Source organism: Oncorhynchus mykiss, chromosome 12 (genome assembly GCF_057628025.1).
Source record: "Oncorhynchus mykiss isolate SJ-2025 chromosome 12, ASM5762802v1, whole genome shotgun sequence".
NCBI lineage: Eukaryota > Metazoa > Chordata > Actinopteri > Salmoniformes > Salmonidae > Oncorhynchus > Oncorhynchus mykiss.
In genome coordinates, this window is record NC_143033.1 from 72,896,951 (window position 1) to 72,923,628 (window position 26,678).

At 44.6% G+C, this 26,678-nt stretch overlaps 1 protein-coding gene across 3 annotated transcripts in view; it reads right to left on the reverse strand.

Moving 5' to 3' along the window:
* The window catches only part of LOC110538158 (mannose receptor, C type 2), a 54,647-nt gene that overhangs the window by 16,307 nt on the left and 11,662 nt on the right, over positions 1-26,678 (reverse strand). For 2 of the 3 annotated variants that reach the window (XR_005035127.2, XM_036938220.2), the window contains exons 2-17: positions 25,527-25,961; positions 22,037-22,210; positions 21,689-21,853; positions 21,265-21,378; positions 15,737-15,880; positions 15,049-15,240; positions 14,064-14,218; positions 13,796-13,900; positions 10,287-10,402; positions 10,008-10,156; positions 9,463-9,683; positions 8,296-8,441; positions 7,736-7,832; positions 5,696-5,825; positions 2,595-2,627; positions 2,321-2,487 (exon numbers count right to left, since the gene is read on the reverse strand). Coding sequence is in view for 2 of the 3 variants with exons in the window: in XM_036938220.2 (XP_036794115.2) it covers positions 2,321-2,487; positions 2,595-2,627; positions 5,696-5,825; positions 7,736-7,832; positions 8,296-8,441; positions 9,463-9,683; positions 10,008-10,156; positions 10,287-10,402; positions 13,796-13,900; positions 14,064-14,218; positions 15,049-15,240; positions 15,737-15,880; positions 21,265-21,378; positions 21,689-21,853; positions 22,037-22,210; positions 25,527-25,961 (2,543 nt within the window). In the remaining variant the exon portion in view is untranslated. Of the gene's footprint in view, positions 1-2,320; positions 2,488-2,594; positions 2,628-5,695; positions 5,826-7,735; positions 7,833-8,295; positions 8,442-9,462; positions 9,684-10,007; positions 10,157-10,286; positions 10,403-13,795; positions 13,901-14,063; positions 14,219-15,048; positions 15,241-15,736; positions 15,881-21,264; positions 21,379-21,688; positions 21,854-22,036; positions 22,211-22,634; positions 22,881-25,526; positions 25,962-26,678 lie in introns of those variants that run through there. The other variant, XM_090193234.1, reaches the window with a different exon arrangement.

A 26,678-nucleotide genomic window follows, 5' to 3' on the forward strand; every position in this document is an offset into this window, starting at 1 on the left:
GACCTCGGCGTTACTCTGGACCCTGATCTCTCTTTTGACGAACATATCAAGACTGTTTCAAGGACAGCTTTTTTCCATCTACGTAACATTGCAAAAAACAGAAACTTTCTGTCCAAATATTATGCAGAAAAATTAATCCATGCTTTTGTTACTTCTAGGTTAGACGACTGCAATGCTCTACTTTCCGGCTACCCGGATAAAGCACTAAATAAACTTCAGTTAGTGCTAAATACGGCTGCTAGAATCTTGACTAGCACCAAAGAATTTGATCATATTACTCCAGTGCTAGCCTCCCTACACTGGCTTCCTGTTAAGGCAAGGGCTGATTTCAAGGTTTTACTGCTAACCTACAAAGCATTATATGGGCTTGCTCCTACCTATTTTTCCGATTTGGTCCTGCCATACATACCTACACGTACGCTACGGTCACAAGACGCAGGCCTCCTAATTGTCCCTAGAACTTCTAAGCAAACAGCTGGAGGCAGGGATTTCTCCTAAAGAGCTCAATTTTTATTGGAATGGTCTGCCTACCCATGTGAGAGATGCAGAATCGGTCTCAACCTTTAAGTCTTTACTGAAGACTCATCTCTTCAGTAGGTCATATGATTGAGTGTAGTCTGGCCCAGGAGTATGAAGGTGAACGGAAAGGCTCTGGAGCAACGAACCGTCCTTGCTGTCTCTGCCTACCCGGATAAAGCACTAAATAAACTTCAGTTAGTGCTAAATACGGCTGCTAGAATCTTGACTAGCACCAAAGAATTTGATCATATTACTCCAGTGCTAGCCTCCCTACACTGGCTTCCTGTTAAGGCAAGGGCTGATTTCAAGGTTTTACTGCTAACCTACAAAGCATTATATGGGCTTGCTCCTACCTATTTTTCCGATTTGGTCCTGCCATACATACCTACACGTACGCTACGGTCACAAGACGCAGGCCTCCTAATTGTCCCTAGAACTTCTAAGCAAACAGCTGGAGGCAGGGATTTCTCCTAAAGAGCTCAATTTTTATTGGAATGGTCTGCCTACCCATGTGAGAGATGCAGAATCGGTCTCAACCTTTAAGTCTTTACTGAAGACTCATCTCTTCAGTAGGTCATATGATTGAGTGTAGTCTGGCCCAGGAGTATGAAGGTGAACGGAAAGGCTCTGGAGCAACGAACCGTCCTTGCTGTCTCTGCCTGGCCGGTTCCCCTCTCTCCACTGGGATTCTCTGCCTCTAACCCTATCATAAGGGCTGAGTCACTGGCTTACTGGTGCTCTACCATGCTGTCCCTAGGAGGGGTGCGTCACTTCAGTGGGTTGAGTCACTGACGTGATCTTTCTGTCTGGTTTCCCCCCCCCCCCCCCCCCCCACCCCCCCACTATCTTGGGTTGTGCCGTGGCGGAGATCTTTGTGGGCTATACTCGGCCTTGTCTCAGGATGGTAAGTTGGTGGTTGAAGATATCCCTCTAGTGGTGTGGGGGCTGTGCTTTGGCAAAGTGGGTGGGGTTATATCCTGCCTGTTTGGCCCTGTCCGGGGGTATCATTGGATGGGGCCAAAGTGTCTCCTGACCCCTCCTGTCTCAGCCTCCAGTATTTATGCTGTAGTAGTTTATGTGTCGGGGGGCTAGGGTCAGTCTGTTATATCTGGAGTACTTCTCCTGTTTTATCCGGTGTCCTGTGTGAATTTAAGTATGCTCTCTCTAATTCTCTCTTTCTCTCTTTTTCTCTCTCGGAGGACCTGAGCCCTAGGACCATGCCTCAGGACTACCTGGCATGATGACTCCTTGCTGTCCCCAGTCCACCTGGACGTGCTGCTGCTCCAGTTTCAACTGTTCTGCCTGCGGCTATGGAACCCTGACCTGTTCACCGGACGTGCTACCTGTCCCAGACCTGCTGTTTTCAACTCTCTAGAGACAGCAGGAGCGGTAGAGATACTCTTAATGATCAGCTATGAAAAGCCAACTGACATTTACTCCTGAGGTGCTGACTTGCTGCACCCTCGACAACTACTGTGATTATTATTAATTGACCATGCTGGTCATTTATGAACATTTGAACATCTTGGCTATGTTCTGTTATAATCTCCACCCTGGTGCAGCCAAAAGAGGACTGGCCACCCCTCATAGCCTGGTTCCTCTCTAGGTTTCTTCCTAGGTTTTGGCCTTTCTAGGGAGTTTTTCCTAGCCACCGTGCTTCTACACCTGCATTGCTTGGTGTTTGGGGTTTTAGGCTGGGTTTCTGTACAGCACTTTGAGATATCAGCTGATGTAAGAAGGGCTATATAAATACATTTGATTTGATAAAGTTGTTATAATGTTTTCATTAAATGTGTGGTACCTTGTGCAGTGTGTTGGCAAGGAAAACCTCCTCCGCAGAAGAGTGGATGGAAGCCAGAGAAGCACCGGACCAGGAGCAGATCCTCTGGGCTTGGTCCCACGTAGACCGGTGGTCAAAGAACTTATACTCTGCCTCCTGGAAGCCCACCCACTCACTGGCACTGGGGGCTGGGGGGATGAGGAGAAAGATGGGAAAGAAAAGTTGTTGCTAGTTGGTTATGATGGAAGACTAGAAAAACAAGACACAATGAGAGGAGGGTGGTTTATAAACTGACCTTCAGTGGGGTTTGGATCCTTGTCAATTTTTCCTGAAAACACAAAACAAAAAGTGGTCTGAATCCATCATTCAGAACAAATGCATAACGCTACCGCTGAGTGATTAGTGCTTTTTGAGTCTCTGTCTTCATTGTTGTGTTGTGTACACTCCTCTCTCATTAGGTCTATACAGTCTGTGTATATCTAACTTAACGTAGCAGGCGTAAAAGTGTTTATAAGAATTTGTCCCTAACTGACTTGCCTAGTTGAACAAAGAAAAAAAATATGTGACTTGTAATGGAAATGTTATACGTCTTATTTTCTAACTACCAATTCTATGTTTTATGTTTGTGGTTCTCTATAAACCAATTTCTGTGTACATGCAAGTGACTGACTGAACAAATCCTTACTATCAGTAGCTGCAATTTGGCTGGACGCCCAGACCTTGTTTTGAGAACGAAAGATATCTCAGTTTCAAGGTCTCAGTATTTGTCGGTCACATGAATGAAACAAAATGGTAATGATTCATTAATTATATTAAATTATGCAAATATAACTCTGTACAGCCGTATATAAGACAACTGCAGGGACTGCCCCAGCAGATCTTCTGACAGATGTTCACTATGGTGCATTAAGTTTGTTGGAACCTCTACAGCGCGCTGGCAATAAACAATGATTCATTTAAGATTGACTTAGAGTCCCTGTGTAAGAATTTCAACAACAACTTGATTCAGGAAACTAGGCATTTGTTGAGCGTCAATACAGGCCTTTAGCTATATTTCAAATACAATTGAGGAAAACAAAGGTTGGAAAGCAAATGGCTCCTGCTGTAAGGAACAGATTCTATGTAGGCTACCAACTGTAGGCTACCAACTACCAACGTCCCTTTATCAGGACCCTGTCTTTCAAAGATAATTCGTAAAAATCCAAATAACTTCACAGATCTTCATTGTAAAGGGTTTAAACACTGTTTCCCATGCTTGTTCAATGAACCATAAACAATTAATGAACACGCACCTGTGGAACGGTCGTAAAGACACTAACAGCTTACAGACAGTAGGCAATTAAGGTCACAGTTATGAAAACTTAGGACACTAAAGAGGCCTTTCTACGGACTCTGAAAAACACCAAAAGAAAGATGCCCAGGGTCCCTGCTCATCTGCGTGAAAGTGCCTTAGGCATGCTGCAAGGAGGCATGAGTACTGCAGATGTGGCCAGGGCAATAAATTGCAATGTCCGTATTGTGAGATGCCTAAGACAGTGCTGCAGGGAGACAGGACGGACAGCTGATCGTCCTCGCAGTGGCAGACCATGTGTAACAACAGCTGCACAGGATAGGTACATCCAAACATCACACCTGCGGGACAGGTACAGGATGGCAACAACAACTGCCCGAGTTACACCAGAAATGTACAATCCCTCCATCAGTGCTTATACTATCCACAATAGACTGAGAGAGGCTGGACTGAGGGCTTGTAGGCCTGTTGTAAGGCAGGTCCTCACCAGACATCACCGGCATCAACGTCGCCTATGGGCACAAACCCACCGTCGCTGGACCAGACTGGCAAAAAGTGCTCTTCAATGTCGAGTCACGGTTTTGTCTCACCAGGGGTGATGGTCGGAATCGCATTTATCGTCGAAGGAATGAGCGTTACACCGAGGTCTGTACTCTGGAGCGGGATCGATTTGGAGGTGGAGAGTCAGTCATGGTCTGGGCCGGTGGGTCACAGCATCATCGGACTCAGCTTGTTGTCATTGCAGGCAATCTCAACACTGTGCGTTACAGGAAAGACATCCTCCTCCCTCATGTGGTACCCTTCCTGCAGGCTCATCCTGACATGACCCTCCAGCATGATAATGCCACCACCCAAACTGCTCGTTCTGTGCGTGATTTCCTGCAAGACAGGAATGTCAGTGTTCTGCCATGGCCAGTGAAGAGCCCAGATCTCAATCCCATTGAGCACGTCTGGGACCTGTTGTATAGGAGGGTGAGGGCTAGGGCCATTCCCCCCAGAAATGTCTGGGAACTTGCAGTAGCCTTGGTGGAAGAGTGGGGTAACATTTCACAGCAAGAACTGGCAAATCTGGTGCAGTCCATGAGGAGGAGATGCACTGCAGTACTTAATGCAGCTGGTGGCCACACCAGATACTGACTGTTACATTATTCAATTTCTGTCAGTCACATGTCTGTGGAACTTGTTCAGTTTATGTCTCAGTTGTTGAATCTTGTTATGTTCATATAAATATTTACACATGTTAATTAAGTTTGTTGAAAATAAACACAGTTGACAGTGAGAGGACGTTTCTTTTTTGCTGAGTTTATTCGTTCAACTTCCAAATATTGTTTTACAAATTAAAACAAGCGAGAGATAGGCTTTTGGCACGAGCGCATTGGCCATCACCAGCAAGTGAGCTGCATGTCATTGGGTGAGTCAGTGAAACTGAAAAGTATTTTTAGGACTATAATTTCCTCCTCATATTGTAGCCTACAACATGCCTAGGCCTAGGTCATTTTTATGGATCTCAGATTCTCATTTGTGCTGTATTAAAAATATTCTGCCAAAGTCTCCAGTCATGTAAAATGACTTAGAATTGCATGAAATGCATTAATAAAAGGCCACATTCTTCCCGGACACCAGGCTACAAAAAATGTCCCCAATGTGTGCAACTTCTGTAAGTGCCTTTACTTTACTGCTCTACGTCACTACGCAAATGTTGCAAAATCGAGCCAGGCGGTCACATATTTGCTTAATGAAAACTACAACTCCCTTCAACATCCCACATAGTTATTGACTGGATTTCTCTCCTGAATTATTTGATTTCTCTCTAGAGAAACAGCACATTAGGCTCACCCCCCCCCCCCCCCCCCCCCAACCAAAAAAACACTAAATGGAATTCAAGTAACTGAACCGACGTCGGAAAATGAGTTGTTTAATAACCTGAGAGAAACATGTTGGTTAATCGCTCAGCACTACATAACACATACTTGAATATTCAAAACGAAAGCTTTCAGGCAATAACAAGGGCTCCTTGTGTCAGCGTGTCTCTATTGTGTCTGTATAGAGCAGTAGCACTGCTTTGTGACTGTATCAGTGTCTATGTGCCCTTGTCTTGCTGTTACCTTTGGGGATCTTGCAGATCCAGTCCAGTTTAGCCTCACAGAGCATGGCCAGCCAGGTCATGCTGCCCAGGTCTGCTGCTGCACACTGACGGACATTGTAGTAGTAACGCCCAAAGTTCTGGTACGTATACTGACATGCAGAGGAAGATGGGTTAGAGGACTTTACAAAAAAATAGTTTAACAAGTAGGTAGCTACAGTGCTGTGAAAAGTATTTGCCCCCTTCCTGATTTCTTGTTTTTTTTGCACATTTGTCACAAGTAAATGTTTCAGATCATCAAACTAATTTTAATATTACACAAAGATAACCCAAGTAAACACAAAATGCAGTTTTTAAGTGATGATTTTAAAAAGCTATCCGAACCTTCATGGCCCTATGTGACAAAGTAATTGCCCCCTAAACCTAATAACTGGTTGTGCCACCCGTTAAATCATGAATTCACTGTGGTTAATCACATTCTTTGGAAAACTGAGTGTAATTTCACTAGCCACACCCAGGCCTGATTACTGCCAGACCTGTTGAATCAAGAAATCACTTAAATAGAACCTGTCTGACAAAGTGAAGCAGGCCAGAAGATCTCAAAAAGCAAGACATCATGCTGCGATCCAAAGACATACAGGAACAGATGAGAAACAAAGTCATTGGCATCTATCAGTCTGGAAAGGGTTACAAAGCCATTTCTAAAGCTTTGGGACTCCAGCGAACCACGGTGAGAGCCATTATCCACAAATGGAGAAGATTTGGAACAGTAGTGAACCTTCCCAGGAGTGCCCGGCCTACCAAAATTACCCCAAGAGCGCAGCGACGACTCATCTAAGAGGTCACAAAAGAACCCGCAACAACATATAAAGAACTGCAGACCTCACTTAAAGTCAGTGTTCATGACTCAACCATAAAAATGAGACTGGGCACAAATGGCATCCATGGCAGAGTTCCAAGGCGAAAACCACTGCTGACCAAAAAGACGTACGTAAAGACTCGTCTCACTTTTGGAAAATAAACATCTTGCTGATCCCCTAGACTTTTGGGAAAATATTCTGTGGACTAACGTGACAAGAGTTGAACTTTTTGGAAGGTGTGCGTCCCGTTACATCTGGCGTAAAAGTAACACAGCATTTCAGAAAAAGAACATCATACCAACAGTCAAATATGGTGGTGGTAGTGTGATTGTCTGGGGCTGCTTTGCTGCTTCAGGACCTGGACGACTTTTTGTAATTGATGGAACCATGAATTCTGCTCTCTACCAAAAAATCCTGAAGGAGAATGTCCGGCCATCAGTTTGTGACCTCAAGCTGAAGCGCACTTGGGTTCTGCAGCAGGGCAATGATCCAAAACACACCAGCAAGTCCACCTCTGAATGGCATAAAAAAATATATATATAGTTTTGGAGTGACTTAGTCAAAGTCCGGACTTGAATCCGATTGAGATGCTGTGGCATAACCTTAAAAGGGCGGTTCATGCTCGAAAACCCTCCAATGTGGCTGAATTAAAACAATTCTGCAAGGAGGAGTGGGCCAAAATTCCTCCACGGCGATGTGAAAGACTCATTGCCAGTTATCGCAAACGCTTGATTGCAGTTGTTGCTGCTGAGGGTGGCACAACCAGTTATTAGGTTTAGGGGGCAATTACTTTTTCACATAGGGCCATGAAGTTTCGGATAGCTTTTTTTCCCTTAATAAATAAAATCATCACTTAAAAACTGCATTTTGTGTTTACCTGGGTTATCTTTGTGTAATATTAACATTAGTTTTGATGATCTGAAACATCTAAGTGTGACAAATGTGCAAAAAAATAAGAAATCAGGAAGGGGGCAAATACTTTTTCACAGCACTGTATATCTCTAAGCTTTGAGGTACACATATATGGTGCAAGAGGCTGTATGTTGTTGTAGCGGGGCTGTAGCTATCAGTAAATCAAGGTTGCTGTGTTAAGCTGGGTCAATAATAGATAGTGCTGTGGTTTGGCTGCTCTAATTAGGTCCATAGACATGCTGTGATGTAATGCTGTGGCTGGAAGACTGGATGGTGATGCTGTGACTCACAGCCAGTCCATCGCTCCACTTCCAGCTACCGTTGTCCATGGGGTTCCTGCGGTTCAGCCCGATCCAGAACCAGTGCTGCTCATGGTCCTCTGACTCCCTGTGGACCATCATCAGCAGCAGCAGCAGCGTCATTATCATCATCAGCATCATCATCATTACTAGCATCATCACCATCATCAGCATCATAGTCATCACCATAAAAAATATATATAATCTGTCACTGTGCCCTTGAGCCAGGCACTTAACCCTAATTGCTCCAGAGATTATGTTAATTGGCAACCCTGGCCGTGACCCCACTCCCTGCGGGTATCTCCGGGGGAGTTGGGATATGCAAAAAATGTATTTCCTTTACACACTGTGTGTAACAGGACGAATATAAGCACCCCCAAAAATAATTATATACATTTATTATTATCATCCTCATCATTACCACCACATTCCCTCTTAAAGTACAAACCCATCCCCTTTTCAAATAAGAACCACATTCTCCCTCCATCCAGTCTGGGCCCTGTAACCCATTCATACAACCCATGCATGATCAAGGTGGAGTGTCCACCCACCCAAAGGCTTCGTGTAATATCTGCAGTATAAAGTGCTCCTCCTCTGGGCCACTGACACTCAGCAGGTTGGCTCCATGGTGTCTCTGACAGGCTAGGTGGGCCTGCAGCCAGCTCAGCTTCTGGTCCATCTGGGCTCTGTCAAACACCTGGGACACACACACACAGGCAGACAGGCAGGCACATACACACACACATGTAGGCACACAGGTAGGCACACGCACGCACGCACGCACACACACACACACACACACACACACAGAGAGGCGTTAGAGGCAAATAAATGGTATGTATATTGACTAAACTAATACATATGCTTAAAATATATGTCTAGTAATAAACTCAGCAAAAAAAGAAACATCCTCTCACTGTCAGCTGCGTTTATTTTCAACAAACTTAAAATGTGTAAATATTTGTATGAACATAACAAGATTCAACAACTGAGACATAAACTGAACAAGTTCCACAGACATGTGACTAACAGAAATGGAATAATGTGTCCCTGAACAAAGGGGGGTCACAGCGTTGAGATTGCCAGCAATGACAACAAGCTCAGTCCGATGATGCTGTGACACACCGCCCCAGACCATGAGAGACTCTCCACCTCCAAATCGATCCCGCTCCAGGGTACGAGGCTCATTGTAACACTTATTCATTCGGTTGTACCAATCCTGTGCAGGTGTTGTTACACATGGTCTGCCACTGTGAGGACGATCAGCAGTCTGTCCTGTCTTCCTGTAGCGCCATCTTAGGCGTCTCATAGTACAGACATTGCAATTTATTGCTCTGGCTACATCTGCAGTCCTCATGCCTCCTTGCAGCATGGCAAAGGCACGGTCACGCAGATGAGCAGGGACCCTGGGCATCTTTATTTTGGTGTTTTGGAGTCCGTAGAAAGGCCTCTTTAGTGTCCTAAGTTTTCAGAACTATGACCTTAATTGCCTACTGTCTGTAAGCTGTTAGTGTCTTTACGACCGTTCCACAGGTGCGTGTTCATTCATTGTTCATGGTTCATTGAACAAGCATGGGAAACAGTGTTTAAACCCTTTACAATGAAGATCTGTGAAGTTATTTGGATTTTTACGAATTATCTTTGAAAGACAGGATCCTGAAAAAGGGACGTTTCTTTTTTTGCTGAGTTTATCAAGCAGCGGTAAAGGCGTAGGATACCTTGTAGCAGTGGTGCAGCTTGTCGTTTGTCTTCCACCCGTTGGGGCAGGATCCAGTGAGGCTGGGGGTGGGGTGCGGGGCTGGGGGCTCAGGGCTGAGGGACGTGTCCTGGTTCAGTCTACAGATGAACTTGGCCCGGGCCGACGCACAGTCCTTCACCTCCCATAGGCCTGTGGCGTAGCCCGTCTCCATGGTTACACAGCCCCCTTTGATGTTTCCTCCTGACAGAGGAGAGCGGGGAGAGAGTGGTCCATGTTACGTAGTTGCATGAGTCTGGGTCTGGTAGTAACTGACTGACACACCAGTGGGGATGGTAGAGATCATGGCAAAAGATGGTCTTGAAAATGGTAAACCAATCACCTGATTAAGTCATTGGCAATTTAGCCACAATGAATACCCAAGAGATAAGAGTTTATACCATATCTAGTTTTGACAGGGCTCTGGGCATATGGCACAGACAGGTGTCCTGAAGGCTAGTACAAGACCAACATGTCCGTCATGATAGCTCTGTGGACAGATACAGAAACAGAGGTCCATGTCCCCACCTGGCTGGTCTCTGTTCCAGTTGGTATAGGTCACTTCATCCCCGCTGAGCCAGTGGAATTTCCCAGGGCTGTTCTGGTCAAGCAGTGCTATCCAGAATGAATCCCCAGAACGGCCAAACACCAGACTGTTGACAAATGCCTGCTCAAACCTACAACATCACACATGGACAAGGCTCAGGGGTCAGAGGTTACACTAGGTGTGTGTGTGTTTGTGTTTGTGTCTGTGTGTGCTTGCGTACGTACATGAGGGTATGTACAGGTATGCATGTGTGTGTGTACCTATTGGCGATGGTGATGAGGGTAGCTCCGCTGCCAGCGCAGGCCTTCCTGCCCTCCTCGAAGGTCACCTGCTCCTCTCCCATCCAGTAGCACGCCGGACTGTGCCATCTCCAGCCCTGACGGGGGAGAGAGAGGAGAAAGGTTGACAGGCACAGAAATAATAACTGTCCAAAGAGATCTATCTACATCCAGAGACTTGCATGAAAACACAACCAGATGAGATGGGAACATGTAAGCATAAAGTACTATAAACAACACGTGTAATAAGTAAAGGGGAATTATTTTTCCCTACATATAAAACCGGGGCAGGACAGAACAAGTCCAGGCTCAGAGCTATTCTCTCTCTCAAACCGCTCTCTCACTCCACCCCTCTCTCTCGCCTCTCAGTGCTTATCTGCAGACGTGTACAGACCGAGAGCACAGTCAACACACAAAATGTCACAAGGGTTTGAGTGTGTAGTCGTGCACGTGTGTGTGTTGAAGTGAGTGCGTATGTGAGAGAGGAAGAGAGAGGGAAAGTCACTTTGTGTGATTTAGTCCAACATCAGGCTTTTGCACAACTGCACTTGGCAGGGAAGGCGAAACCTCAAAGACTTCCAGCTGGCGAGCCACGTTCCCTTTTATGAGCCTCTGGAGAGGCAGATGCGTATGCTATCTATTTCTCTCTCTCCTGTCACATGGCCCACAATGCAACACTCTCTGGGGATCTCTAGTGTTACAGTCACCTGAGCCAATGAGCCAATGAGCCATGGATCATATAGACCCTATTGTTCCGACAGAACCACAGAACCGCTGAACCATTAAGTCAGTAACTTGGTTGTCTCACACTTTCTCTTCAGATGTTGAGTTACAGTGGGGCAAAAAAGTATTTAGTCAGCCACCAATTGTGCAAGTTCTCCCACTTAAAGATGAGAGAGGCCTGTAATTATCATCATAGGTACACTTCAACTATGACAGATAAAATGAGAGAAAAAAAAATCCAGAAAATCACATTGTAGGATTTTTAATGAATTTATTTGCAAATTATGGTGGAAAATAAGTATTTGGTCAATAACAAAAGTTTATCTCAATCTTTATCTACTTTGTTATATACCCTTTGTGTAAGTCTTCACAAGGTTTTCACACACTGTTGCTGGTATTTTGGCCCATTCCTCCATGCAGATCTCCTCTAGAGCAGTGATGTTTTGGGGCTGTTGCTGGGCAACACAGACTTTCAACTCCCTCCAAAGATTTTCTATGGGGTTGAGTACTGGAGACTGGCTAGGCCACTCCAGGACCTTGAAATGCTTCTTACGAAGCCACTCCTTCGTTGCCCGGGCGGTGTGTTTGGGATCATTGTCATGCTGAAAGACCCAGCCACGTTTCATCTTCAATGCCCTTGCTGATGGAAGGAGGTTTTCACTCAAAATCTCACGATACATGGCCCCATTCATTCTTTCCTTTACACGGATCAGTCGTCCTGGTCCCTTTGCAGAAAAACAGCCCCAAAGCATGATGTTTCCACCCCCATGCTTCACAGTAGGTATGGTGTTCTTTGGATGCAACTCAGCATTCTTTGTCCAAAAAGTTATATTTTGGTTTCTTCTGACCATATGACATTCTCCCAATCTTCTTCTGGATCATCCAAATGCTCTCTAGCAAACTTCAGACGGGCCTGGACATGTACTGGCTTAAGCAGGGGGACACGTCTGGCACTGCAGGATTTGAGTCCCTGGCGGCGTAGTGTGTTACTGATGGTAGGCTTTGTTACTTTGGTCCCAGCTCTCTGCAGGTCATTCACTAGGTCCCCCCGTGTGGTTCTGGAATTTTTGCTCACCGTTCTTGTGATAATTTTGACCCCACGGGGTGAGATCTTGCGTGGAGCCCCAGGTCGAGGGAGATTATCAGTGGTCTTGTATGTCTTCCATTTCCTAATATTTGCTCCCACAGTTGATTTCTTCAAACCAAGCTGCTTACCTATTGCAGATTCAGTCTTCCCAGCCTGGTGCAGGTCTACAATTTTGTTTCTGGTGTCCTTTGACAGCTCTTTGGTCTTGGCCATAGTGGAGTTTGGAGTGTGACTGTTTGAGGTTGTGGACAGGTGTCTTTTGTTTGTAGGTGACCAAATACTTATTTTCCACCAACATTTGCAAATAAATTCATTAAAAATCCTACAATGTGATTTTCTGGATTTTTTAGTTGAAGTGTACCTATGACAAAAATGACAGGCCTCTCTCATCTTTTTAAGTGGGAGAACTTGCACAATTGGTGGCTGACTAAATACTTTTTTGCCCCACTGTAACTCAAAAAGCGAGCATTAACTCATTCAACTGACACAACGCAGTCAAGTTGGCCAAGCAGGAGCCAAGCTAACAGCAGTAACTAATTTGCCATGAGGCATTAGCTGGGCTATCCATCATGTCGAGTGAGGGAGTGAGGGAGCACATAAACACTAAATTACTGGAGCATCAGGATCAAACAGTAATACCTTTGCCTGAGTAAACGTTTTTACCCTTTAAACAGGAGGAGAGGGTTGAAAGATAGCAGGAGAGTAGAGCACATAACCATGGGGGGAACTAGTCAAAGATAAGAAGAGAATTACAGTCTGTGAAATTGCAGAAAGAGAGAAAGACAGAGAGAGAGAGAGAAAGAGAGCGAGAAAGAAAGAAAGAAAGAAATAAGGAAAGAAAGAAGGAAAGAAAGAAAGAAGGAAAGAAAGAAAGAAGGAAAGAAGAACAGAAAGAAGGACAGAAATAAAGAAAGAAGGAAAGAAAGAAGGAAAGAAAGAAGGAAAGAAAGAAGGAAAGAAGGAAAGAAAGAAGGAAAGAAGGAAGGAAAGAAGGAAAGAAAGAAGGAAAGAAGGAAGGAAAGAAGGAAAGAAAGAATGAAAGAAAGAAGAAAAGAAAGAAAAGAAAGAAGGAAAGAAAGAAAGAAAGAAAGAAAGAAAGAAAGAAAGAAAGAAAGAAAAAGAGAGAGATGGGTTAACCAGATGTGAGACCTGTGGATATGGTTCATTTGTGTGTGGGTATTTTTGTAAATGTGAACACATTTGTGGGGTTGTCTGGGGGTAGGGTGTCTGGCTGACCTCCCTGGCCCTGAGGGGGTGATTCAGAGCAAATACAGACTGGGACGGAGGGGTGGTCAGAGGGCAGAGGGGCGGAAGGTGGAGGGGCGTGGGGTGTACAGGGAGGGGGGCAGAGTGTGAGGGGGTGCACTCAAATATTCACAATCTGCATTCAGAGTGCCAGTGCTGACTGTCTGCATCTGGAGTTAGAACAGCGTGACGCTGCTAGAACTGTGAATAGAACCTTTCTAGACAGACAGATAGAGAGAGAGAGAGAGAGAGAGAGAGAGAGAGAGAGAGAGAGAGAGAGAGAGAGAGAGAGATTGGGAGAAGGAGTGAGAGAAAAAAAAGTAGAGAGGGGGGGGGGGGAGAGCAAGAGAGAGAGAAAGAGAAGAGAGACAAAGAGAGAGGGAAAAAGAGAACGTAGAAAGAGCGAAATAAAGAAAGAGACTATAGTAAATCTTACTGGTTTGCACCCGTGGTCCTGTGCCTGTCCGTCAGTCTTCTGGGCTGCTTTCTTACAGATGGACGGCAGGGTCTGGTTACAGGGACTGTCATTCCAGCGGCCTTCCTGTACACACACACGCACAGACGCACACACAGAGAAAGAGAGAGGACACAGCTGCAGAGTATAAACAATAGTGTTCCGTAAAGGAGGCTTGCTGGCAGTGAGAAACACAGCTGTGAGATGGCAGGGTCCAGACTATAGGGGTCAAAGGCCAAGGGTCACTCACGGGTCCCCAGATGGTGACACAGTCCTCGGGGGTGTTTTGGAAGTTGTTGGGCTCAAAGGGATGCCAGTAAGTGAAGATGACGGGCGTGTGGTCTGTCCACTGGAAGTCCATCTGCATAGCCGTGTCATGGAGACCAATCCACAGCTCCTCCACATCTGACACACAGAGATAGGACGATAACTATCACAGAGCAGGGAGGAGGAGACACTACAGCAAGCACATTAGGACAGAAAGAAGATGGGAGAAGCAGTGAGTGGAGTGGAGTATTAGACACGCTTCAACTAAAGTGTTCCTAAAGGGTTCTTCGGTTGTCCCCATAGGAGAAGACTTTTTTGTATCTAGGTACAACCCTTACGGGTTCCATGTAGAGCCCTCCGTGGAAAGGGTTCTAGCTTGAACACAAAAGGATTCGACTTGGAACTAAAAGGGTTCTTTCCAGCTGGAACCAAAAAGGGTTCTTCAAAGGATTTTCCAATGAGGACAGCCGAAGAACCCGTTTAGGTTGTAAGAGTGTAGGTAGGGTGTAACTACAGTATGCCAACCCCTGTCCTTATAGAGGGGTGGTGAAAAAAGTTGTAAATAACTTATTATATACAGTACCAGTCAAACGTTTGGACACACCTACTCATTCAAGGGCTTTTCCTTTTTTCCACTTTGTAGAATAATAGGGAAGACATCAAAGCTATGAAATAACACATATGGAATAATGTACTAATCAAAAACTTTCCAATACTTTTGACTGGTACTGTATCTTTTTTATTTCATTTCATTTTTGTTGTTTCAGGTAAACAACCTAAACAAGTTGTACATATGTGCTATATATAAACACAAACAAGAAACCAGATCAAATGTCTCCTATGAGAGAAACTGCTCGACACCGAAGTTGAAGCCTGTTTCTATGACATGTACAGTATTGTAGTGTCTGTGTAGCTGCCTGTCTTCAGGTTGAGGTACCTTACCGTGACATACTGCATTATCTGTGTACCTCGCTTGATGTTGTTGATGATGAACTCTAGTTCAGGCAGGGTGTGGAGGCTGACCAGGTTGGCCTCCATTTTCTGACAGGTTTTCTGAGCAGCGTCCCAGTCCACCTTCTCTGACGTCAGTCTGTAGCAGCCTGCCTGGAACGCCTGCCAGCCCACATCACACTCGTACTTCTCATCATCCGCCCACGAGTCTGCAGCCCACAGAGCAGAGACAGAAAGCAAACAGAAGGGAAATATATTCTATATTAACTATTTGTTAATACAGTAGAGAGCATATAACCCAATGGCTACACAAATCTAGGATGTATTTTTTTTAACTGTAACTACTCACATACAGTGTATGTAACTGTCCATGAAACAACAAGCTATGGATGTAGGATCTTAATTTGAGCCTGTTTGCTACAGAGGGAAAATAATTCCTGCAGCAACAGGAAATGTGAATTGTTTTGTGGATTGTAACAAATGTACATTTTGCAGGGGATTTTTCGTAGAGGAAAATCAAATCTGAAATTTGAAAGTGGAAATTACAAACATTAGAAGCCTTTTTAAAACTCAAATACACTACAAATGTGCCTTTCCTGCTTTGCAGGGAAATTCTCAAATCAAGCTCCAACATCTGTAAAAGCTTTAGCAGGGAGGATTTGATAAGGAGGTCTAGAGTCTCGACCGGTGGCTAGGCAGACGAACCGGTGGTGAAGGGGTCCAGGGTGGCATTGGGTCTCTTCTTACAGACGTAGGGAAGGGCTACAGAGCAGTCTCTGTTCTGCCAGCGGCCAGACGACTCTGTTCTGATCACCGCACAGTTCACCTCCTCCACATGGCTCGGCTGGTCTGGGATTTAAATAGAACGAATATTGGGAGATAGAAAGAAGAGACAGCTTAGAAGTTCTCTGTGTAGTCTGTGGTGTTAGTGTTGTAAACAGATGGTAGAGGTTGGGTTGGGTTAAAAGGATGGTTGAGGTTAAAAGGATGGTTGAGGATGGATAAGGTTAAAAGGATGGTTGAGGATGGATAAGGTTAAAAGGATGGTTGAGGATGGATAAGGTTAAAAGGATGGTTGAGGATGGATAAGGTTAAAAGGATGGTTGTGGACGGATAAGGTTAAAAGGATGGTTGAGGATGGATAAGGTTAAAAGGATGGTTGAGGATGTATAAGGTTAAAAGGATGGGTGAGGATGTATAAGGTTAAAAGGATGGTTGAGGACATATAAGGTTAAAAGGATGGTTGAGGATGTATAAGGTTAAAAGGATGGTTGAGGAAGGATAAGGTTAAAAGGATGGGTGAGGATGTATAAGGTTAAAAGGATGGTTGAGGATGTATAAGGTTAAAAGGATGGTTGAGGAAGGATAAGGTTAAAAGGATGGTTGAGGACGGATAAGGTTAAAATGATGGTTGAGGACGGATAAGGTTAAAAGGATGGTTGAGGATGGATGAGGTTGGGTTAAAAGGATGGTCAATCACCAAGACGTATTTTGTCCTTGTCGTGTCCCGTATATATATATATATATATATATACATATATATATATATATATATATATATATATATATATATATATATATATATATATATATATATATATTTACAACTTTCTTGGCATACCTTTTTATATATATATTTTTTATTTTCCATAAACTCATCTTCAAAACACTCTCCTGCAAACCGCCTCACCAATTTATTTTAAAAAGTATTATTTACCTCAAATCTGTAATCCTCCATAGAAGCTAACCAGAAGCTAGCCAGAAGCTAGCCAGAAGCTAACCAGAAGCTAATCAGAAGCTAGTTAGCTTCTTTACTGGCTAATCGTTAGTATTCAGCTAACCACGGTTTGTGGTCATCAGCTATCCTTTAGCTCGAAAATCTATCGCCAGTTTTGTACTGCGCGGCTCGGACCGGAACATACCGGACCTATTTTTCTCTCCATGTCCCCGGATTTCAACCGCAAGCTCTGGACATTAATACCTGGATCTCGCAGCTAGCTAGCTGCTATCCGTGTGACTATCGGCTTACGTCGATTCCGGAGCAAACATCAATTATTCCGGAGCTAGCCAGCTGAAGAGTTCCATTAGCCACTCCTGGGCCACTGATAAATCCACTATAATTGAGAATTTCAATAAGCATTTTTCTACGGCTGGCCATGCTTTCCACCTGGCTACCCCTACCCCGGTCAACAGCACTGTACCCCCCACAGCAACTCGCCCAAGCCTTCCCCATTTCTCCTTCTCCCAAATCCAGTCAGCTGATGTTCTGAAAGAGCTGCAAAATTTGGACCACTACAAATCAGCCGGGATAGACAATCTGGACCCTTTCTTTCTAAAATGATCTGCCGAAATTGTTGCCACCCCTATTACTAGCCTGTTCAACCTCTCGTTTGTGTCGTCTGAGATTTCCAAAGATTGGAAAGCAGCTGCAGTCATCCCCCTCTTCAAAGGGGGGGACACTCTTGACCCAAACTGCTACAGACCTATATCTATCCTACCCTGCCTTTCTAAGGTCTTCGAAAGCCAAGTCAACAAACAGATTACCGACCATTTCGAATCTCACCATACCCTCTCTGCTATGCAATCTGGTTTCAGAGCTGGTCATGGGTGCACCTCAGCCACGCTCAAGGTCCTAAACGATATCTTAACCGTCATCGATAAGAAACATTACTGTGCAGCCGTATTCATTGATCTGGCCAAGGCTTTCAACTCTGTCAGTCACCACATCCTCATCGGCAGACTCGACAGCCTTGGTTTCTCAAATGATTGCCTCGCCTTGTTCACCAACTACTTCTCTGATAGAGTTCAGTGTGTCAAATCGGAGGGTCTGCTGTCCGGACCTCTGGCAGTCTCTATGGGGGTGCCACAGGGTTCAATTCTTGGACCGACTCTCTTCTCTGTATACATCAATGATGTCGCTCTTGCTGCTGGTGAGTCTCTGATCCACCTCTACGCAGACGACATCATTCTGTATACTTCTGGCCCTCTTTGGACACTGTGTTAACAACCCTCCAGGCAAGCTTCAATGCCATACAACTCTCCTTCCGTGGCCTCCAATTGCTCTTAAATACAAGTAAAACTAAATGCATGCTCTTGAACAGATCGCTGTCTGCACCTGCCCGCCTGTCCAACATCACTACTCTGGACGGCTCTGACTTAGAATACGTGGACAACTACAAATACCTAGGTGTCTGGTTAGACTGTAAACTCTCCTTCCAGACCCACATCAAACATCTCCAATCCAAAGTTAAATCTATAATTGGCTTCCTATTTAGCAACAAAGCACCCTTCCCTCATGCTGCCAAACATACCCTTGTAAAACTGACCATCCTACCAATCCTCGACTTCGGCGATGTCATTTACAAAATAGCCTCCAATACCCTACTCAACAAATTGGATGCAGTCTATCACAGTGCCATCCATTTTGTCACCAAAGCCCCATATACTACCCACCATTGTGACCTGTACGCTCTCGTTGGCTGGCCCTCGCTTCATACTCGTCGCCAAACCCACTGGCTCCATGTCATCTACAAGACCCTGCTAGGTAAAGTCCCCCCTTATCTCGGCTCGCTGGTCACCATAGCATCACCCACCTGTAGCACGCGCTCCAGCAGGTATATCTCTCTGGTCACCCCCAAAACCAATTATTTCTTTGGCCGCCTCTCCTTCCAGTTCTCTGCTGCCAATGACTGGAACGAACTACAAAAATCTCTGAAACTGGAAACACTTATCTCCCTCACTAGCTTTAAGCACCAGCTGTCAGAGCAGCTCACAGATTACTGCACCTGTACATAGCCCACCTATAATTTAGCCCAAACAACTACCTCTTTCCCTACTGTATTTATTTTATTTTATTTATTTATTTATTTATTTTGCTCCTTTGCACCCCATTATTTTTATTTCTACTTTGCACATTCTTCCACTGCAATTCTACCATTCCAGTGTTTTACTTGTTATATTGTATTTACTTCGCCACCATGGCCTTTTTTTGCCTTTACCTCCCTTATCTCACTTCATTTGCTCACATCGTATCTAGACTTGTTTATACTGTATTATTGACTGTATGTTTGTTTTACTCCATGTGTAACTCTGTGTCGTTGTATGGGTCGAACTGCTTTGCTTTATCTTGGCCAGGTCGCAGTTGCAAATGAGAACTTGTTCTCAACTTGCCTACCTGGTTAAATAAAGGTGAAATAAAAAATAAATAAATAAAATGGTTGAGGACGTATAAGGTTAAAAGGATGGTTGAGGACGTATAAGGTTAAAAGGATGGTTGAGGATGTATAAGGTTAAAAGGATGGTTGAGGATGTATAATGTTAAAAGGATGGTTGCGGATGTATAAGGTTAAAAGGATGGTTGAGGATGGATAAGGTTAAAAGGATGGTTGAGGTTAAAAGGATGGTTGAGGACGTATAAGGTTAAAAGGATGGTTGAGGATGTATAAGGTTAAAAGGATGGTTGAGGATGGATAAGGTTAAAAGGATGGTTGAGGACGTATAAGGTTAAAAGGATGGTTGAGGATGTATAAGGTTAAAAGGATGGTTGAGGATGTATAAGGTTAAAAGGATGGTTGAGGATGTATAAGGTTAAAAGGATGGTTGAGGATGGATAAGGTTAAAAGGATGGTTGAGGATGTATAAGGTTAAAAGGATGGTTGAGGATGTATAAGGTTAAAAGGATGGTTGAGGATGTATAAGGTTAAAAGGATGGTTGAGGATGGATAAGGTTAAAAGGATGGTTGAGGACGTATAAGGTTAAAAGGATGGTTGAGGATGTATAAGGTTAAAAGGATGGTTGAGGATGTATAAGGTTAAAAGGATGGTTGAGGACGTATAAGGTTAAAAGGATGGTTGAGGATGGATAAGGTTAAAAGGATGGTTGAGGACGTATAAGGTTAAAAGGATGGTTGAGGATGTATAAGGTTAAAAGGATGGTTGAGGATGTATAAGGTTAAAAGGATGGTTGAGGACGTATAAGGTTAAAAGGATGGTTGAGGATGTATAAGGTTAAAAGGATGGTTGAGGATGGATAAGGTTAAAAGGATGGTTGAGGATGTATAAGGTTAAAAGGATGGTTGAGGATGTATAAGGTTAAAAGGATGGTTGTGGACGGATAAGGTTAAAATGATGGTTGAGGATGTATAAGGTTAAAAGGATGGTTGAGGATGTATAAGGTTAAAATGATGGTTGAGGATGGATAAGGTTAAAAGGATGGTTGAGGACGGATAAGGTTAAAAGGATGGTTGTGGACGGATAAGGTTAAAATGATGGTTGAGGACGGATAAGGTTAAAATGATGGTTGAGGACGGATAAGGTTAAAATGATGGTTGAGGATGTATAAGGTTAAAAGGATGGTTGAGGATGTATAAGGTTAAAAGGATGGTTGAGGATGTATAAGGTTAAAAGGATGGTTGAGGATGTATAAGGTTAAAAGGATGGTTGAGGATGTATAAGGTTAAAAGGATGGTTGAGGACGTATAAGGTTAAAAGGATGGTTGAGGACGTATAAGGTTAAAAGGATGGTTGAGGATGTATAAGGTTAAAAGGATGGTTGAGGATGTATAAGGTTAAAAGGATGGTTGAGGACGTATAAGGTTAAAAGGATGGTTGAGGATGTATAAGGTTAAAAGGATGGTTGAGGACGGATAAGGTTAAAAGGATGGTTGAGGTTAAAAGGATGGTTGAGGATGGATAAGGTTAAAAGGATGGTTGAAGAGGGATGAGATTGGTTTGTGTTAAAAGGAGCAGGTTGGCATTTATTGTCATGAATATTGCCCTGAAAGCAGCTCTGCAGTGGTCACTTGCTGGCACAGCCACAAAGTCATAACACCTGATTTCAAACCTAACCATAACCATAACCCTGTTAACCCTAATGCCTAACCCTAACCTTACATTAAGACCAAAAAAATAATTTCTGTTTTCATACATTTTTACTATCTAGTCAATTTTGACTTTACAGCTGGCCCATCTAGCGGAGATCGCTCAGTTCTGCTTCCAGGGCAAGATTCAGGACAATAAACATCCATCTGCTTTTAAAATGAGGGTTGAGGATGGATGAGGTTGGGTTTGGTTGGGTTAGAAAGATGTTTGAGGATGGTTGAGGTTGGGTTAAAAAAAGGGTTGAGGATGGTTGAGGTTGGGTTGGGTTAGAAAGATGTTTGAGGATGGTTGAGGTTGGGTTAAAAAGACGGTTGAGGATGGTTGAGGTTGGGTTAAAGACAGTGTTCTCTCACCATTCTCCCAGTTGAGGTATTTGAGCGGGGAGGAGTCAGCCCACTGCCAGCCTCCGGTGATGTCCAGGTCATTCAGACCGATCCACAGAGCAGCACTGTAACCAGTCAGCAAACCTACAGCAGCGGGGAGAGACTTCTCTTAAAAACATAAGATGTTCTCATATAAACAGAGGCAAGATCACACTCCACCTCTTTAAAACTATTAGAGAAGAGGCGAGTTGAGAAAAGACGGTAACCCTTGATTGTAAGGTATGCTTTTAAATGGCTTATACACGCTTAATACATAGTTGTTTACCAGCAATGTCTAATACCAGTTCACAACAGACCTATAAACACATTTCCATCAAACCGAGAATAAGGAAGAAAAGCGTTCCAGTGTTGTAGCATAGAGGACTGCGTTTTAGACTCTCCTCTGGTCTCCTACCGTTGATGTAGGTCTGCTCATGCAGCTTGGTGACACTGAGCAGGTCAGCCCCCTGCTGTTGGCAGCTGATGCGAGCCTCGCTCCATGACAGGGTGGCCTGGAAGTTGAACTGGTAGCAGCTGTCTGTCAGGGGGTCTGTGTCCCAGAACGTCTCACAGTCATTGCCTGGGAGGGGGAGGGAGGGAGTGGGAGAGAGAGGGGAGGGGAGGGGAGGGAGAAACAGAGATCATTGCAAGGGGAAAATAGTCCTAGAGAGAGAGACATAGAAAGAGTCTGTGGTGCGTGTGTGTGTGTGGGGGGTGTGGAGGAGGTGGAGGGAGAATATAACTGTGTGAGACGGTGACTCACTCTTAACAGGACAGAAGCCCCAGAGTTCGTCCTTGCCATAGTCGAAGGTGGTGGCACACCACAGGTGACCGTCCTCTCTGCCAATACTGGTGCAGTTGTGGAACCACTGGCTATCGTACATGAAGGGCAGGTAGCAGGGCCGACCGTGAGAGTTCCCCTGGATAGTATAGATCTCTGCAAAGGCACACGATGGAAAGACTTCAAATCCCAGGATGCACTGGCACTGAAGCACCACTTTCTGTCCCAATTTTTACTGAGCAAGCAAATCTGTGTACTTGGGAAAGACCATCAAAGGTAAACAATAAACCAAAATAGACCAGATAATGGAAAAACAATCTGAAAAATAAATACATCAGGATAAAGCTTTATAAAAACGATATACTGTCTCAAACTAAAAAGTATGCCAGACAAAGTCATTTTCATTTTCACTAGCAAGTGACAAGGGTAGAAAATATACTTTCTCTAAAATAATAAAATATTGAGTTTAGTTTATAAGCAGCTGTTTTAGTTATTTTTTCCAGTCTATTATGAGACTGCCATGTATAAACTAAACTCCATTATTCTTTGAGAGTTGAATGAACTTTATTTTGAATGAAACCTGATCTCCACAGTTTGACAAAATGCCCATGGGTTGCCACGGTAGCCTCTGCATTCCACTGGACAGCGGGGTATGAAGGAAAGGACAGCGGGGACAACTCAAATCAACTCTCCAAGACACGATGGAGAAAGAGAGAGAGCGGGAGAGGGAAGAGAGCGAGCGAGCAAGGATTGAGAGAGAGGGAGAAAGGGAGAAAGAGAGAAAGGGAGAAAGGGAGCGGTAGAGAGAAAGAGCTGTAAAGAAAGGGACTGGAAGGGCGTCTGCGATGTTACCAAAACACACAGAGAACGAGCCAGACCCATGGAAAGTAGGGCATATGTGTTAAAAAGGGGGAAAGGCCTAGAAAGTTCCCTCCCTCCTTCATTTCCCTCTCTTCTCCACCAGTGGCTGGTTCGTGTCAAGCTGCTAGCCTGCTAGCTACACAGCGGGGTGACTAATGTCCGTGGCATTCTTTATTCAGCAGCCTGTTGACTTCACAAAAGCAAGTTGTGCGGAATGGCAGTTAAAAGTTACAAATGCCTTTTGCCTCCCCACAGAAAAAGGAAAGTAAAGAAGGAGAGGAAAGATATAGGAGGAAAGTAAAGAAGGAGAGGAAAGATATAGGAGGAAAGTAAAGAAGGAGAGGAAAGATATAGGATGAAAGTAAAGAAGGAGAGGAAAGAGAGAGGAGGAAAGTAAAGAAGGAGAGGAAAGATATGGGATGGAAGTAAAGAAGGAGAGGAAAGAGAGAGGAGGAAAGTAAAGAAGGAGAGGAAAGATATATGAGGAAAGCAAAGAAGTAGTTTTCTGGACTTAGGTTGTAGGAGATCTGGTTTTAATTGCAGTCAGACAGGCTAGAGACGGTATTTCAAAGACTAAGCCCAGCAGAAAGGCTGTCTGTGCAACTTAAATAATAACATTTGATATCTGCATGAATAATAATACTACTACTAATAATAGTGGAAACAAAGCTTTGCTTCAAAACCACACTGTTATCCCTTCAGTGGGGGGCTTCAACTCCTAGGTCCTACGTAAACACTAACATACGTAGGCTAGAACTGGGTGATATGGACCAAAATCCACATTGTGATAAATTGCCTGAATTGATGCGATGATGATAAATAGAAGGATAGTTTATAACATTAATGTGCAACAAGTTTTTTAAACCTTTCCTTTAAACTACTAACGTACTATGAGTCTGATGGTTGTAGCCATCAACTGTCCCATTAACAATCACCCACATTAACACACTTACTTCATGTCAAACTTCACGTTTCTCTAGTACAGGCTACGTATCATAATGAACGATATCAGCGAAATGCCTGCGATAAGTGATCGGTATGGTCGGTGTCAATCATTTCCGGTTTAATGAGCCAGCTCTACTGTAGGCTATGTGAGGGCAAGGGCATTCCACTGTTTATGTCTTGAGTTTACAAACACAGAGCGAGAGGGCTTTCCTTAGCTATCTTGCTGGCGGACTGCCAGTCAGTCATTCAGTCGACAGAGAGGCCCAGGGCAAAAAAAATTGCAGCATGCGTCTGAACAGATAGAGCTGTACCCTCCTCAACAGTACAACACAGCTGACTAACCCTACCTATCTCTCTGATTTGGTCCTGCCGTACATACCTACATGTACGCTACGGTCACAAGACGCAGCCTCCTAATTGGCCCTAGAATTTCTAAGCAAACAGCTGGAGACAGGGCTTTCTCCTATAGAGCTCCATTTTTATGGAATGGTCTGCCTACCCATGTGAGAAACGCAAACTCGATCTCAACCTTTAAGTCTTTACTTCAGTGGGTCATATGATTGAGTGTAGTCTGGCCCAGGAGTATGAAGGTGAACGGAAAGGCTCTGGAGCAACGAACCGCCCTTGCTGTCTCTGCCTGGCCGGTTCCCCTCTCTCCACTAGGATTCTCTGCCTCTAACCCTATTACAGGGGCTAAGTCACTGGCTTACTAGGGCTCTTTCATACCATCCCTAGGAGGGGTGCGTCACTTGAGTGGGTTGAGTCACTGATGTGATCTTCCTGTTTGGGTTGGCGCCTGCCCTTGGGTTGTGCTGTGGCGGAGATCTTTGTGGGCTATACTCGGCCTTGTCTCAGGATAGTAAGTTGGTGGTTGAAGATATCCCTCTAGTGGTGTGGGGGCTGTGCTTTGCAAAGTGGGTGGGTGGGGTTATATCCTTCCTGTTTGGCCCTGTCCGGGGGTGTCATCGGATGGGGCCACAGTGTCTCCTGACCCCTCCTGTCTCAGCCTCCAGTATTTATGCTGCAGTAGTTTATGTGTCGGTGGGCTAGGGTCAGTTTGTTATATCTGGAGTACTTCTCCTGTCCTATCCGGTGTCCTGTGTGAATTTAAGTATGCTCTCTCTAATTCTCTCTTTCTTTCTCTCTCTCGGAGGACCTGAGCCCTAGGACCGTGCCTCAGGACTACCTAGCATGACTCCTTGCTGTCCCCAGTCCACCTCCAGTTTAAACTGTTCTGCCTGTGATTATTATTATTTGACCATGCTGGTCATTTATGAACATTTGAACATGTTGGCCATGTTCTGTTATAATCTCCACTCAGCACAGCCAGAAGAGGACTGGCCACCCCACATAGCCTGGTTCCTCTCTAGGTTTCTTCCTAGGTTTTGGCTTTTCTAGGGAGTTTTTCCTAGCCACCGTTCTTCTACACCTGCATTGCTTGCTGTTTGGGGTTTTAGGCTGGGTTTCTGTACAGCACTTTGAGATATCAGCTGATGTACGAAGGGCTATATAAATACATTTTATTTTATTTTGATTTGATATTGCAAAATGGCTGACTCCCTTTGCCTACCAGAGTCAAACTGACGTCAAGACTGACCAGAATAACTTGCTCAACTTACACTTCCCTTTATCAGAGAAAGCCAGAAGCAGAAGCTATTCTACTTACCACGATAGCTCCTAGAACAAAGGTCCTGATCGTCCCCAAAGAGCCTCCACTTGAGCCCCTCCCGTAGGGGCTTGACATCCGAGGCCACCACTGAGGAGTTAGCGGAGGGGTTAACAGGGTGTGAGGGTGACGGCAGGTACAGGTTGAGGTTGTCCAACACCTGGGAACAGTACCATGTCCAGCGGACCCCGGGAGGCTCTCTGTCACACGGGTAGACGCCCAGCAGTGAGGCGTCCTCTCTGGAGCTGTAGTTGCCTGTTGTCAGGCCCAGGCACAGAGAGGAGCCTAGGTTGAAGAGTCGGCCCCGGGTCACCCACTTCCACTTCTGGGCATCATCCTCGCAGGACTCGGACAGGGACAGGGAGTGACCCTGCACCCCTAGACAGCCCTGAGCCCCCTCGTGGAAGAACACAAACACATCACCATTCACAGGCTCTGTGGAGAGAGAGATAGAGAAACACAGAGAGAAGGAAGGGCATTCTATGCCATCAAATGGAACATACATTTCAACATACCAATTAGGATCTGGCTAAAAATACTTGAATCAGTCATAGAGCCCATTGCCCTTTATGGTTGTGAGGCCTGGGGTCCGCTCACCAACCAAGACCAAAATGGGACAAACACCAAATTGAGACTCTGCATGCAGAATTCTGCAAAAATATCCTCCGTGTTCAACGTAGAACACCAAATAATGCATGCAGAGCAGAATTAGGCCGATACCCATTAATTATCAAAATCCAGAAAAGAGACGTTAAATTCTACAACCACCTAAAAGGAAGCGATTCCCAAACTTTCCATAACAAAGCCATCACCTACACAGAGAGATGAACCTGGAGAAGAGTCCCCTAAGCAAGCTGGTCCTGGAGCTCTGTTCACAAACAAAAACACACCCCACAGAGCCCCAGGACAGCAGCACAACCAAATCATGAGAAAACAAAAAGATAATTACTTGACACATTGGAAATAATTTATAAAAGAAATAGAGCAAACTAGAATGCTATTTGGCCCTGAACAGAGAGTACACAGCGGCAGAATACCTGACCACTGTGACTGACCCAAACTTAAGGAAAGCTTTGATTATGTACAGACTCAGTGAGCATAGCCTTGCTATTGAGAAAGGCCGCCGTAGGCAGACATGGCTCTCAAGAGAAG